The sequence below is a fragment of the Gymnodraco acuticeps genome, unplaced genomic scaffold (genome assembly GCF_902827175.1).
Source record: "Gymnodraco acuticeps unplaced genomic scaffold, fGymAcu1.1, whole genome shotgun sequence".
NCBI classification, from domain to species: Eukaryota; Metazoa; Chordata; class Actinopteri; order Perciformes; family Bathydraconidae; genus Gymnodraco; species Gymnodraco acuticeps.
In genome coordinates this window covers 1,357,658-1,372,052 of record NW_022991180.1, presented here as the reverse complement: position 1 = coordinate 1,372,052, position 14,395 = coordinate 1,357,658, and the positions used below count along the sequence as shown (strand labels likewise).

The following is a 14,395-nucleotide window of genomic DNA, read 5'->3' as shown; positions in this document are numbered from 1 at the left end:
ATAGATAAACAGAAACACAGTGGTATTCATTCTCACACGAACAATGCATCTCACAGGAATAAAGTAATTACAGATTCCACGACTGACTAAATGAAAACAGCTTTTTATCATTTCCATACAAGGCAACGCTTCACTTCAGCTGAAAGGATGCAAATGAATATGGAGTACTTGTTCTGTCGCAGCTATGTGATAAAATACAGCATATGCTTCAACCTGACAAAGAGATGTGTTAACACTCAGCTGCAGCCTGCAGGTATGAATGAAAACCATTACGAGCATCAAACACTTGGCAGTATGCTCAAACTTCGGTTTGAACTAATGCAAATTCATTTGCATTGATTTTACCATGCAAATACTCCACGACAGGCCATATCAAAATACAAGTCTTGTGTAACATGTTCCTAAAAATAGCCATGTGAGCTTTCAGAAAGGCTTCAAATGGCTGTCTAGCTTTGAAAGAAAAATGATTCCCACAAACAAAGAAACCCGAGTTCATTGAGGGACTTTTTGTGCCAATGACATTTGTATTTGCTTTCTGTAACATCATTGTTTAACATTTTAATATGAAGGCCTATAAATAAGAAAAGGAGGCCTCGCCTTGGGAGAAATCCATCAAAATTCAATCTGTACGTACACAAAGCCTTGCATTTGTCAAAATGACATTTTCCTATCTCCGCATTTGACAGCATTGATTTTCTCCTTCCCTCCTCTCTGCTACCGTTGTCAATGCTCGGGTGGAATAACAAAGGGAGCTGGGTAGGTTTTCTGTTTGAACGGAGCACTCCGGCGTATTGTGCATCTGACTGTAGAAACAGAAAGATGGTCTATTTAACTTGCTTGTTATGCATCGACTGTAATTACCACAATAGCACACGGGACTGGGAGGGAAGAGAACAGATAAAGGAAATGAGAGAACATGCTTTTTCTTAGATGTCTTGTCATTAGCAATTTCTTTTTCTTAATTCCCCTCTATTTGGCAGGGACAATTATCACTGAGATAAGGATGACAAAACAGGAACACAATGCAGCCTCAATGACACATCGATGGCATGGCAATTAGACAACAAGGCTGAAAGCGGGAGACAAATTGGAACTGATGTTCACAATAACATGCTGATGACCGAGCACTGAAGCGTACACACACACACACACACACACACACACACACACACACACACACGGACACACACACACACACACACACACACACACACACACACACACACACACACACACACGGACACACGGACACCACACACACACACACACGCACGCGCACACACACACACACACACACACACACACACCACACACACACACACACACATATCGACAGTTAGCCGTTAATCTTGCAGATCAAGGGCATTCAGAATACACAATGTAACCACAACTACCCGTTTAATTCTTCCTCAATCCACGCTATCTCTCATTACTTTCAACGCCTCTTCGGCACCCATACAGTACAACTTCAATAACGGCAGCTGTAGAGCAAAGTCAATATTAGCCAAGGGATAAAATATAGAAGGACAGCAGCTCGCGTGAATAAGGCACAAAACTATTTCCTCTCCAACTGTACTGCTGCTCAAATGTGACTATTTTCAGTCGTTTCCTGTGATACAGGTGCTGGTGTGAATTTAGCCTCAGGTTAACTGCAGTCACTCAGAGCCACATCTCCTTTTTCCTTTTTAAAAATGTCTCTTGAATGGAGAAATCTTTCATACAGTAGATGTATTATTAAATGTGTTACAGCTGAGACGATTAGTAGATATATTGATAATCTGCGACCATTTTTAGTATCAATAAACTATCAGTAATTACTTTAAAGCTGAAATATTGAGAAATACCTAAATTAAATGAAGCTTTGATTGGATTTTATTAACTGTTTTTGACATTTCAACTGAATAAAAAACTGATACATTGAAATTAAACAACAACAGATAAATCCCTAAAGACAATAATTGTTCATTTGCTGCCCTGAATGTTAAAAAAAGCGTAATTTATGTAACTTTAAAGCAAAATCACAAACTGAGTCTGGTTCCAGCCTCTCAAATACAAGCATTACATATATTCTTTCTTTTTTATTATCCTAAAGTGAATATCTAGTGATTATTCTGGGTGTTTAGCTTCAGATGAGCACCTTTGCTGTACGATGTTTTATTAATAAAAACCCTGGAGTGAAATATAAATGCAGCATGAGAGTGAGGCAAACAAGAGGAACCGTGATAAACCAGCATTCATATTTCTAGGTTTAAAATATGTTACGAGGCATTCGAGGGTAGACGCTGATTGACTGATTTTTAAGGGGTTTATTTCTCTCTGCTGGGCTGTAAAGATTCACAACTGCAGTCAATAAGAAAAGCAGCTATTAGGTGTAGAGTAATGTACATAAATAGTCCATGTTGAAATTCAGATTTTTTTGGAGGTGAATCAAATGGATATTTAAGCGGTGCAGCCAACAAAGCATGGGGTAGTTTCGCTAAATCGCACAACCATCTGTTGCTTTGTTAAACTCTGGAGAACTTCATAAAACGATTATTACTCAAAGGCAACTAAAATAACACAATTTCAATTTCCATTACAGGAAAGCGAGTCCTTTGATCTTTTAAAGCATTTGTAGCGAGTTAAAAGGGAAGAATATGAAAACAGCGCCTGATTACATCTAAGGGTTTGTTGTATTAATTATGATGTGTTTTTCCTTTTTTCCCCGCTCCTCTTTACAAGTGCTGATGTGTGCTCGCTGCCAAGGACGAAGTTTAAACAGCATGATTTCACCATTTAATGAGCGCCCTGCTTATGATGTGTCTGGTTTTGAGATGCAAAGCATGTACTGTATGTAAAACAGTTGGCGCGTGCACCTCGACTTTATTCTGATCTCAAACCGAGAAATGCCAACTAAAAGTAAAACATATTGGGTATTGAATTCTCCCTCCCTCCCTCCGTCTGTCTAACAGTCTACCTCCCTCCCTGCCACTATCTCCCTCCACAACAATGACCTATTTAAGCAACAACATGTCTGCAGTTAAGATGACAGGATTGTCAAAATACCGCGGTGAGGTTAGCAGAGTCGAGGCGGCCACAGCTTACCTTCATGTAATAGTTTAGAGTAATGAGTTTTACTGTGCTGTAAACTGTCACTATTAAATTCAGCCGACATCGCTCTCCCTCCCCTGCCTCTCGTTAATTTGCCTGTGTTGTCTCGCTACAATCTGATGTGAGTAGCTACATCTTTCTTGGCTCATTTGACATGAACACAAATGTGAATCCTTCCTTCAACTGAAAAAGTACATTTTTAAAACCCACAGTTTGAGGTGAGAGCCCACGTTCCCATGTGTCTTGCACAGAGATGAAACACATAACACAAATTCACTGAGCACAGTTTCAAGAGAAAAAAGCTCATCTTTTTAAGATGTTTACGTGCACGCTTCTCCTCTCTGTCCCGTGCACACCGGGTGCAAGCTAAGCATCCAACCTATATTGAAACATCTTTCATCTCGGGCAGACGTGTTTCGCATGCATGTGATGTTCTTGAATATTGTTAGAGGACGTTCTTGGCCTTCACAGGAAACCCCTTTGACAACTGTGAGAAGATATTCTCCTCTGATATAAAAGCAAGTCAAAATAGGCTCCGACAGGAAGCTTCAAACCACAAACCACAAAATGTTATTTTTCTCATCAAGGACAATTATTCCTCTGGTTTATTATCACTGCAGATTGAATGTGTGTTTTAGAGTTTAACAGCAGTGTAATTTAGGGATTTTGGGCATGGAGCCTGCAGTAGTTGGCAGCCATTTTCTCTTCTCTACTAATTCTAGTTAGGACACAGTCTGCCCTTGACTTGAATGCAAAGCAGTACTTGTTTTTTCTTCTGATCACAACATGGGGGAACTATAGATAACGTGCACAGAGATTTAAATCCACAATGGGGTTTTACGCGCTTATCTTACTATCGTGTTTGACTTTTACAGAGCGCAGTTTCACTCTGTTATCTAAACTAACAAATACTTTCTTTTCTCAAAGGCACAAGACATTTTAAAGTCAAATAATATGCGGTTGGGACTCTTTGCATTTAGAATGTGTTGGTACTTTTCACACCCATTCCTACATGTTTTACTGTAATACTTCAAGCAGCCTGCTAAACTTTCCCCACTGGTGATGCTTATGACCTAAATATCCAAAATACCCGTATCCTCACAAACTTTGCTATTAGGCCACGGAGTCCAAACTATAGCACTCCACGGTTTAAACATTGCCAGTGAGGGAATAAGTTGTCCTACTCACTCTGTTTGAAGCCGAGGAAGGGGATCCTCTCTATGGGCGTGTCTCTTTCTTTCATGTACTTGTAGAGCTCGACTAAGAACGCTTGCTCCTCCGCTCGGCTCTCCTCCGATGTTTCCTCCTCGTCATTATCATCTGTCTCGTCCCTCTCCTCCTTTTCCTTTTCCCTTTCCTTCCCTCTTTCCTTCTCTTCTGCTGAGTATTTCCTGCTGAGGCTGTTGGCCTTGTGTCTGGCTGAAAGCTTTCCGTTGGGTACTGTTTTACAGCTGGGTTTGACCTACAACAGAGAGGGAGAGAGAGAGCGGGAAATCAGATGAAAATGATAACCTTTTAACAGAGTGCTATTCAAATGATGTCAGACACTGTGGATGAGATGTGTCTGTGTTAAAGAAAAGAAAAATATACTTCATGTCCACGGAGACAGTCTGTCATTGATGATCAATGCAGCCGCTCTTCTTGTCATCACAGATTAGTTTGATTCTAGCTTCGAGAGAGAAATGCTAATATTGTTTTATTTGTCCAAGTTCACAGGAATACCAGCAGTGATGGATATTTCCTTCACTTTGAATATTATAACCAATGTTGGATAAAAAAGGTATGACGTCGTCTTGGACTTAATGGCACATTTAACACTGTATTAATAATCATGGAGAATATAATACGCAGATTATACAATAATGAGAATAATTGTTAGCCCTATATCACTATATGTCAGACATTTATAAGAAGACCTTTAAGGGATCTAATCAAGTAAAACAATCCCATATACAAATTGTTTCATGTTGTTACACTAGACAAGTACAACTGTGTCATATTCAGTTAAAATAAGGGTATGGTTGTCACAGACACATTGCTACATATTTTACTACATGTACTGTATGTGCTGTAACATTGCAATCCTGCTGTGTCTCTCAAAGTGAAATAGTTGTGGAATTAAAATACAGATGTACTACAAATATAATATGGAAAGCATCCAGCTGGCAACACAAGGTAAGGTGTGATATGTAATAACTGCAGAGCTAGTGCACAAAAGAGGACTGTTACTGTTTAAAACTCTTGTTAAATGAATGTTATGTAACACCTCTTATCACCCTCTGTCTGAAACCAGAGCCCAGTCTACTCTGATTGGCTAGCTGGCTGGCTCTGTTGTGATTTGTTAACCGCTTAGAGATGTCCCGCCCCTTAACCTATGATGTACGTTCTGTTGGAGCGCTAGCCAATAGAAGCGAGGGTGTTACATTGTGATATCACTATGTTGTGGGAGTAAACAAACGTTGGGATGTTGGCCTTTGCAGACCATTTACATTCACAAAAACCTATTTACCACACGGGGAAACCCCCCAAAAGCATAATGGGGCCCCTTTAATATTTTATTTAACTAAAATGTTATTGTTTTTATTGAATGACAATATTTTTGTATCTCTTGTCAAACCTCTGTTGGGCAGTGGGATGTGAAAATATCATTTAATATTTTAATGTTGTCCTCTCTTACCTTGGTAGTAACTTTGCTTTCCGGACTGCAGAGCTCTAGCGCTGCCACGGCTGCCGACCCTGGGGTGAACCCTGACGACCCTGACGACCCCTGACCCTGAGCCAGGCCCTGGGAGTCCCTCCTCTGAGAGATGGACAGCTTCTTCTTCCGAGGTCGCCCCTTCAGGTTAGGCGCTGAGGAAGAGGAAACGGTGACAATGAGGATAACAATTTGGGTGGAAACATGTGCGATGATCCAGCTCTGTGATGAAATCATGACGTGTTTTCACCTCCTTGTTGCCAACATTTGGTTCAATTTGACGTTTTTATCTTTTGAAATAGTATTAACAGGAAGAATATAATTGTTTATAGCCAGAAATGCCTGGGAAAATGTTCTGTTAGCTGAGGAGGACGGGGGCTATGACAGGAACTTTAACAATCAGGGAAAGGAATTTCACAGGCCTGTAGCTAATTATTTTTAAACTGGATTAGTGCAACATTGTGCTGAATGGGGTAGCAGGCTGCCAAATTGCTCCACTGTTTTAGCAAACACAATCCTCAAGTTCCCTCTCAGGCTAAAAGAGAAGCTACATTTAAATTCAGACAGATGTATTTTCAAGATTTGAGATAAGGGCGTCGTTACATCAAGCAATTAGTCAAATACAGTAAATGACAGATGCTGTTTAACCCACAAAACCACAGAAAGGAAACAAAACGTTTTTGCTGTGAGAATATGTGTTACATATGCCACAAAAACTGACCACAACAACATATATATTGTCTTGTTTCTTTACAGCAGGACTGTCCCACTCCCAACTGTCATCTCATCATCGCTATAATGAAGAGTTATTTAATACTAAAGCAACTCAGATGTACAGATAATCATGGCTTTATTTCTCTGGTTAGCTCATGTCTTAAAGCTGAACGCTGTTAATTAAAAACACATGAACCTGCCTTATAGGAGTTCTTTGTTTGAAAGGCTGGCAGATATAATTGCTCAGTTCACATTACACACACAATAAAGTATTTAAGACCTCCAAGTCCTTTGTACACCCACGTTTATGTCAACCCGCGACTGTAATGTAACTTCTTGGCAGATTGCCTTGCATCCACGCAGCAACACAAACAGAGATAAACTCAAAGGAGAGAGAGAAAGAGAAAACAAAAACTTCAAATAATCCAAGTTCAGTCACGTATTTCACAGCGTCAACATTCTTTCTTTCCATCTGCAATGACAATTAAATCACATCCAAGGTTGTTCTGTGCCAAAAGCACTCTTTGATTATTTTTGTCGGATCAAATTCCCATCAGGAAAATGTTACATTAACACTGGAGCTGAATAAAACTAAGAGGCAGTCATTAAAAAGGGTAAAATGATCATAACTCAACAACCTATCACTTCATGTTGTTATTTTCACAACCGCGATGCTGTGGAGAAACAGTGCAGGGAAAATTCCAAGGACATTTGTTGTGCATTTGTCATCCCTCTGGCACTAAAAAAACAAGTTTTCAACACAGTAATCTTTACTGAGAAAGCACTGGGTGTGTTTTCTTCCGTCAATGTTTTTCTATTTCTGCTGTTCGCTCTGCCTCTTTGATTCTGCCAATTACTCATTAATGCTGAGAAATTACATAAACCCTATTATTTATTTATTTCTGAAGGGAGAGAAACACAAGCACATAATATTCACTGGAAAGACTAATGCCACATATCATAGCATATACAGCCTGGCAATGTTACAGCGTCTGTAGAGAAACCCATCTGTATTTAAACACAAACCAGAAATAGATGCCACATTACAATAAATGTGCTTTTCAACTAAAGTCTGGAGAAAAGTAAGTGATGACAACATGCCAGACATGTACACTGCATATAAAAGAACACATGCAATCACACAAACTGAAACATTATGTGACATTTGGGAGGTTTGACTCGATGGATATTTATTCTTCAACATGTGACATCAGTTTAAACAAACGACGCAAAGGTCTGAGTGAGGTCACACTCTCAGTGCGGTTCTGTTCTTAGTCCAATCACAAACCCCCCTGACACCCTACACCGAGTTACATAGCCTGCCTGTCTGTGTACATATTTCATCAGGTTAAATACTGCTGCGTAAGAAAATGCTGCAATTACAGCAAAACACTGCTGCATAAAACATGGTGACACGACAGCGAGCAGGTTAAAATGCATCCACTTATTGATAAAGGACAAACTTAAACAACATAAGTGGAATATTACTGTAAACTGAAATGGTGCATTCATGTACTTTTGTAAACAGAAAAAGGCACACAAGGTCAGGCGAGCTTTCCAGGCTGCAGAAGTCGAGCAGAAGTGCTGATGTGCTCTCCTCGATGCACAGTTGCATAAGGGAGGAGTCATCAGCTTTAGAATAACACCAAGAAAATCAAACACGGACCAACTCTCTGCAGATTGATTTTTTCTAGAATGGAAACAGTGTTTTATAGTCTGCAACAAAAAAAGCCAACATCACGAGGTAATGATTTTACAGCACCCAGGGAGATGTGGTATTTTTACCACTCTGTGGGCATTGAGTGTTTTTGTCAATGTACAAAAGAAGAGACAATTTAAGTATACAAGATACTTCCCTCTATAATCCAAAAATGGGCACAATAGTCATGCACCAAAATTGAATTCTGACCAAGCTGCCAAATAGTTTAGCTTCTCACTGAGTTACTTATTTCTTAGTCTGTCGTTGACATGTCTTGGAGATGAGCCTTGAAGTGACAGGAAGACTCTTTCCACACGCACACACACACACACACGCACACACACACACACACACACACACACACACACACACACACACACACACACACACACACACACACACACACCACAACACACCACTACACACACACACACACACACACCACACACACACACACACACACACACACACACACACACACACACACACACACACACACACACACACACACACACACACACACACACACACACACACACACACACACACACACACACACACACACACACACACACACACACACACACCACACACAACACACACACACACACACACACACACACACACACACACACACACCACAGGTAAGGGGTGTTCCCAGGGGTGTGAATCCATCACGTCTTGTCACAGAGCACAAACCCCCGAGTCACGAAAGTCACAGCGACGTCAGCAGCAAGATGCACAGCCCGACTATTTGATCCCTGAACGCTCGCAGCCGTTAACAGCTTTACAACCCGACTTTGTCTCTTAATTCCCCCCTCCTCAGATTCAATTAAATACAGCCCTAATACCTCTGTTTCACTGCCATTCACTTGATGTCAATGATAATGAAAAACTCATTAGAGGCGGCTCAGGAAGGGTTCTGACGCTTCTATGCATCAACAGCGAGGAGCCACAGGGAAACACAACAAAATGGCCTGATTGATTGAGAGGCTGCTGGGAACCGAGAGACATATCAAGCTGGCTGGAGAATTTAACTGATGGATGCCTTGGTTGATAACGCTCTCTCAAAATTGACTGAGAAAAAAAAAGCTCAATATTTACATGTGTACAACGATTGTCTCTTTGAAAGTGGGGCGGTTGCACAAATCCTCTTTGAATCAGATGGACTGATTATTGCTCTAATGGTGAGCATCATTTTTGTATTTAATTGGCAAATGGAAATTAAAGAAGTACTTGTATTTAATAAGTTTAGCAGGCATCTCATCCTTTCATTTGGAATTTTGGAAAATGACTGAAATAATCTGTCGCAGCTACAGATGGTGTGCAGTGGTTTCTTATTTTTAGCCACACTAGCGGTTTGGGTTAAGAGACGGTACTTTTGGTTGTTTGGTCGCTCCACCACTTTGGCCAAACTGAAATATCAACTGCAACGTTTTGTAAAAATATTCATGTTTCCTCATAACATGTTCTGACTTTGTTGATTCCCTGACTTTTGCTTAAGTAACAACATGAGGTAGTTTGAGAGAGTTTGGTTCAGATATTCATGGTTCTTTAGATATAAACAGTTATCTGGATATACTCTGACAACTCAGTATAAGGTCTTTATTTACGTATAAATAATAAACAAAAGGTTTTCCAGGTACATTTCCTGTCATTTTTGTCAAGTGCTATTAGGAACTCTTATCAGGCGAATATGCTAATCTAAGATAGTTAACATGTTGGCATTTATGTCAAAACTCAACCGGTGCAGCCCCGCAGAGCTGCTACAGTAGCATGACTCATATTCTTGTTAAATTGTAACAAATTAAGGACAGCAGGGACTGATATTTAGCAGTAATCAAATTATGTAAATGAGTCTGTTAATCGTTTAATGGGAATTCATAAAGGTCAGGCTGAAATAAATCGCTTATACAGTTGAGTGTAAAAGTTACTAATGACAGAAAACATCATATTATAAAACCTGCTGAGCTATTAAAAAAACCCATTTATTCAATCAGGAGTATTTCAAATAGGATCATTTTCAGAACTGATCTATCTATCTGCCCTTTCTAGATGAAACCCCCACTCGAAGTCTTAATTCAGCAGTTGAACTTCAACTTCCTCTCTCTATAATGAGGTCCAAGTTCAGGCTGAGAGGTGAGAGGTGAGGGAGGAGGAGGAGGAGGAGGGTGAGTGAGTATGACTAGAACAAGTGGAAGGTGAAAAACATGTTTTGACATACTTTGTCGTCTCACTTGGTTGCAAATTTACTAAATGCCTGACACCCCCTGGGCAATTATCAGCAAAACTCGCTGCCAAAGGTAACATTCATGTTGCAATACGGGGCCTTGTCTGTACAGTATGACCCTGAGGATATAAAAGAATCCAAAACAATACAGTACATGTGTTTTTAATCAAACTATGTTTCTATGTCAACAAGTTGTGTCTCACCGAGGATACAAATGAAAGAGGGAGGAGGCCAAAAGGGCAGGGAAATAAAATAATTCTGTTAATAAATGTTAAAACATATATTTATAGCAAATAAAGTGTTAATAACCTTTAAGCAGCACAGAGATATTGACAAGTAGAGTTACAATCCACACTGTTTTAATTCATATGAACTCTCCAAGAGACAGTCCATTTAAAAGCTGTCCTTAATGAGTTGCATGGTAAAAGGGCAGATTGCTTAAATGATTTTGAACCAAACACAGCGTAAAATCTTCTGTAAAACATAATACGAGTCAGACCACGTGACCAAAGCTGCAGCACGGACAAGTTTCCACGCAGGTGAGGTGAACCCTCCCCTGGGACGGGACGGTTGTTTAAATGAAACTCTACCTGGGAATACGCGCACGCACAGACACAAGAAAAAAAAGGTCACTAGCATACAGGGTTACAGTGGTGGAAATTTACAGCCAGTCATAAAACATTAGGCACCATGACGGACGCTTTTTTAAACTCTCGGAGCAGATGCATTTTCATGTATGGAAAAAAAAAAGAGGTTCTGGTAATGAAACATTACTGCGGCTTAAAAAAGGGAACATTGGAGATGGAAAACAGAAGCAGAGTTTCAAATTAGATTGAAACCAGAAAAAAAAAGCACTGATAGACTATGATTCATGAGGAACAATAACAGCTCCTGCTAGAATACAAAAATAAGAAATACAATCCAACAAATAAAGAAGGATAATCAAGATACAAAACAGCTCTCAACATACAGACTTTAATCTATAGAGCAGCAGAGCTTCAAACGTGCGATCAGTGGAGTGATATTACACTTTGGTGGAACATTTCAACTCCACTGGAGGCAGCGTGGTGTGACAAGGGAGCTCCAAAGCAGCAAGGCAGTAGTACCAGAGAGAATATGAAAAAAGGAAGCGATGACTGATTCCTCCGCCGGCAGTGACAGGCGACGGCGCGTCTTCACGATACATCAAAGAGCTCAGAGGCTGGAGAGATTTCAAGAGTTTCTGATCAAGGATGCCTTGTTTCTGTTTTCTGACCACAGCTTTGGGGAGACAACTGAAAATCAAGTTTCTGTGTTTTAATGGTTCTCTCTCACGCTCTTCTCTGAGTAAATATTGTGTCTGGTGTTTTCTAGGTTTATTGAGCTCGGATCACAAGGTTTTCTTGCACAAAATATCAAGAAAACAAGATGGACTCTGTATCACCTGAACACAGTACATATCCTACCAACTTAATGTGTTACTAGAATTGAATTGCCATAATATGAATAGTAGGTTAGAGAACAGAGTTCAATCATCTATGTTGTATTTAATGATGAAATCCTAATATTTAAGGGACATTTTATTATTTTCTCAATACTTCTGACAATTTGCCTTATTTCCAGAGATTCAGGAAACAGGAATCTGGTAAAAACATTTAAAAATGGGTCAAGCATCAAACCCTTTAAAATGTTACATTAATAAGAGATTTTTACAAGCAAAAATACCTACTTTAGTCCAAACTCAGAAAGCTTTCCCTGTTTCCTACATGTAAATCTCCACAACTGACAACTCTGCAACTGTGGCAAGTGCAAAGAGATGTTCAGGTTTTTCCATATTAATATGACAAATGTAGCTCACATTTATAATCATTTTTGTTAGATTTAAGGAAGGCACCAGGACACATCATTAATGTTATTTTCTATCCTCCAGGTAAATAGCTCCCAGGGGAGATGTTGACCTCTATCAGTGCTGTTGAGCTGTAATTTCATGAGTTTTGTTTTACCATGCATAAACACGAGGATGCACGCAGGGGACTACAGGTGGCAGTAACGTGCCAGGAAATGTCTCAACAAAGGCAAGGAAGAAGAAGACTAGAAGCTAGTCAACATGGATGTAAACAAAGGCAGGATTTGATGTATCTGAAAAGAAACAACCAGAGACTAGCAGAGAGCATTAAGCACTTCCTCCTCTCTATCATTTTAGTGCTGACTGTGTCCACCTTCATTTTTAATGCACTAATATCAAACATTTCTGACGGGCTCATAATTCTCACTTTGTCACATCTGACAGTTATTCCTCTGTTCCTGTGCTCGAGGCACGTTTCCGAGCACAGTCATCTGAGACACCCTGACAGCACACACACACAATCAAATGAATGCTAATACTTCAAGTATCTCTATCGCTGCAATCATCAGAAATGACACAATGCTCCCACAGTGAAACAGAGCGTGTGGGTGGACAGAGTACACTGTTTTTATTAATCATCAAAACCTCCGTAGGTTGATAGATGAAGTGTTAATTCATTCCTCATGATTATACAGAGGGAGATCATCATTAATAAACTGCATAACATTTCACAGACGAGTACAGTGTTACATATCAGGTCAACCTCAGGGGGTTTAAACTCAATAACACTGAGATATATGTGTTATTTTCTGTTTTTCCGCCCGTGAAGGCAACACAAGAAGATATGTTTGCACCGCTGTGGCTGAGAGCTATTCTGAATTTAATGAGGAATGCATTTGGCTGGTTCTTAGGCATGACAATAGATACTGGTTACTGTTATTACACAAACACAGCCTCACCTTGCAATATAACAGAGAGACGAGCGAGGGAAGAGAGCAGTAACAGAATCACAGAGACAGACAAACGGGGGGGAAAGCGGTAAACACCACCGAGCACTGAGAGCGACAATTTCAATATTCCACCGGTTTTCAGAGTCAGTGTATTTTTGGAGAGAACACATGTGCAAGGAAGTATTTTCCCAACTACTAACACATGAAAACACTGTAAACAAGGCTATGCGCCTGAGTGCAGGGAAAGGATTAGTCCGGCTTGTTTCTAAAGAGCTCTAAGAACTGCCCCCCCGAGGAGCAGCTCCTCCGCATACCATCATCCACTTAGCACATATTATAATGATATTTGTTCACTTTACATATCTCGTCGACTTAATTTGCTCACATTGTGAAATATCTGATATTTTTCTACCTCAATAGATTATTTTGTCACTTGTGCACTGTAACTTTTATTATTGTATTTTATATTGTTCTTGTTAAGCTTGTTTTATTGGTATTCTCTTGGGTTTAGTGTCTGTTTTAAATGTACTTTTTGAATTGCCTTGTGTTGAAATGGATCGATAAACCTGCCTTGCGTAGTGATGCCTCACGTTGTACAATTACATTTAAAACAGCAGTATTTTTTTAAAAGATAAATAAGCTTAAAATATAAGACCAATGTATAACCTTTTTTTTGTTTTGCATATACAGCAGATACGGAGCGACATCTCCATGAAATGCTCAGGGAAATATTTGTCTCTGAAGTTGCTAAATGCTACAACACGTTAGCCTCCTTCCTGCTGTAAAGTGTGTCAGCTGTTTGCCGCTGAGCAGGTGAACAGGAAGAGGAAAACAGCTGATTCTTGAAACTAGGTTAATAACAATGGTTAGAGTAAAAGAAACAGTAAAGTTGTGTGTAGTAAAACACGTTGAATGACGGTAAAATGCCACGGGAGCTTTGCTGGGTAATAATAATCCTCTCTGTGAATTTGTCACTGTTAACGATCCCTTTTCCATTTGACATAGTCTTCTGATATATTGTTAATATGAAAACAATGAGCACAGTTGAACAAATATCATTGATTATCATTGAGTACACAAAATATCATAGCCCTCTATTGTCTTGGGATGGAAACAAATTAAACACACATTATCCCCATGGTTAGAAACCACTAGTAAGCAAATACGATCCTTGTATCAAACTGTCTAAATA

At 39.7% G+C, this 14,395-nt stretch overlaps 1 protein-coding gene across 1 annotated transcript in view; it reads right to left on the bottom strand.

The window, feature by feature from the left end:
• Window positions 1-2,998: 2,998 nt before the first annotated feature.
• Window positions 2,999-14,395, bottom strand: part of arid5b (AT-rich interaction domain 5B) — a 58,841-nt gene continuing 47,444 nt past the window's right edge. The window contains exons 5-6 of the mRNA XM_034237755.1: window positions 5,768-5,940; window positions 2,999-4,552 (exon numbers count right to left, since the gene is read on the bottom strand). Of these exons, the coding sequence (XP_034093646.1) occupies window positions 4,271-4,552; window positions 5,768-5,940 (455 nt within the window). The 3' untranslated portion in view covers window positions 2,999-4,270. The remainder of the gene's footprint in view (window positions 4,553-5,767; window positions 5,941-14,395) is intronic.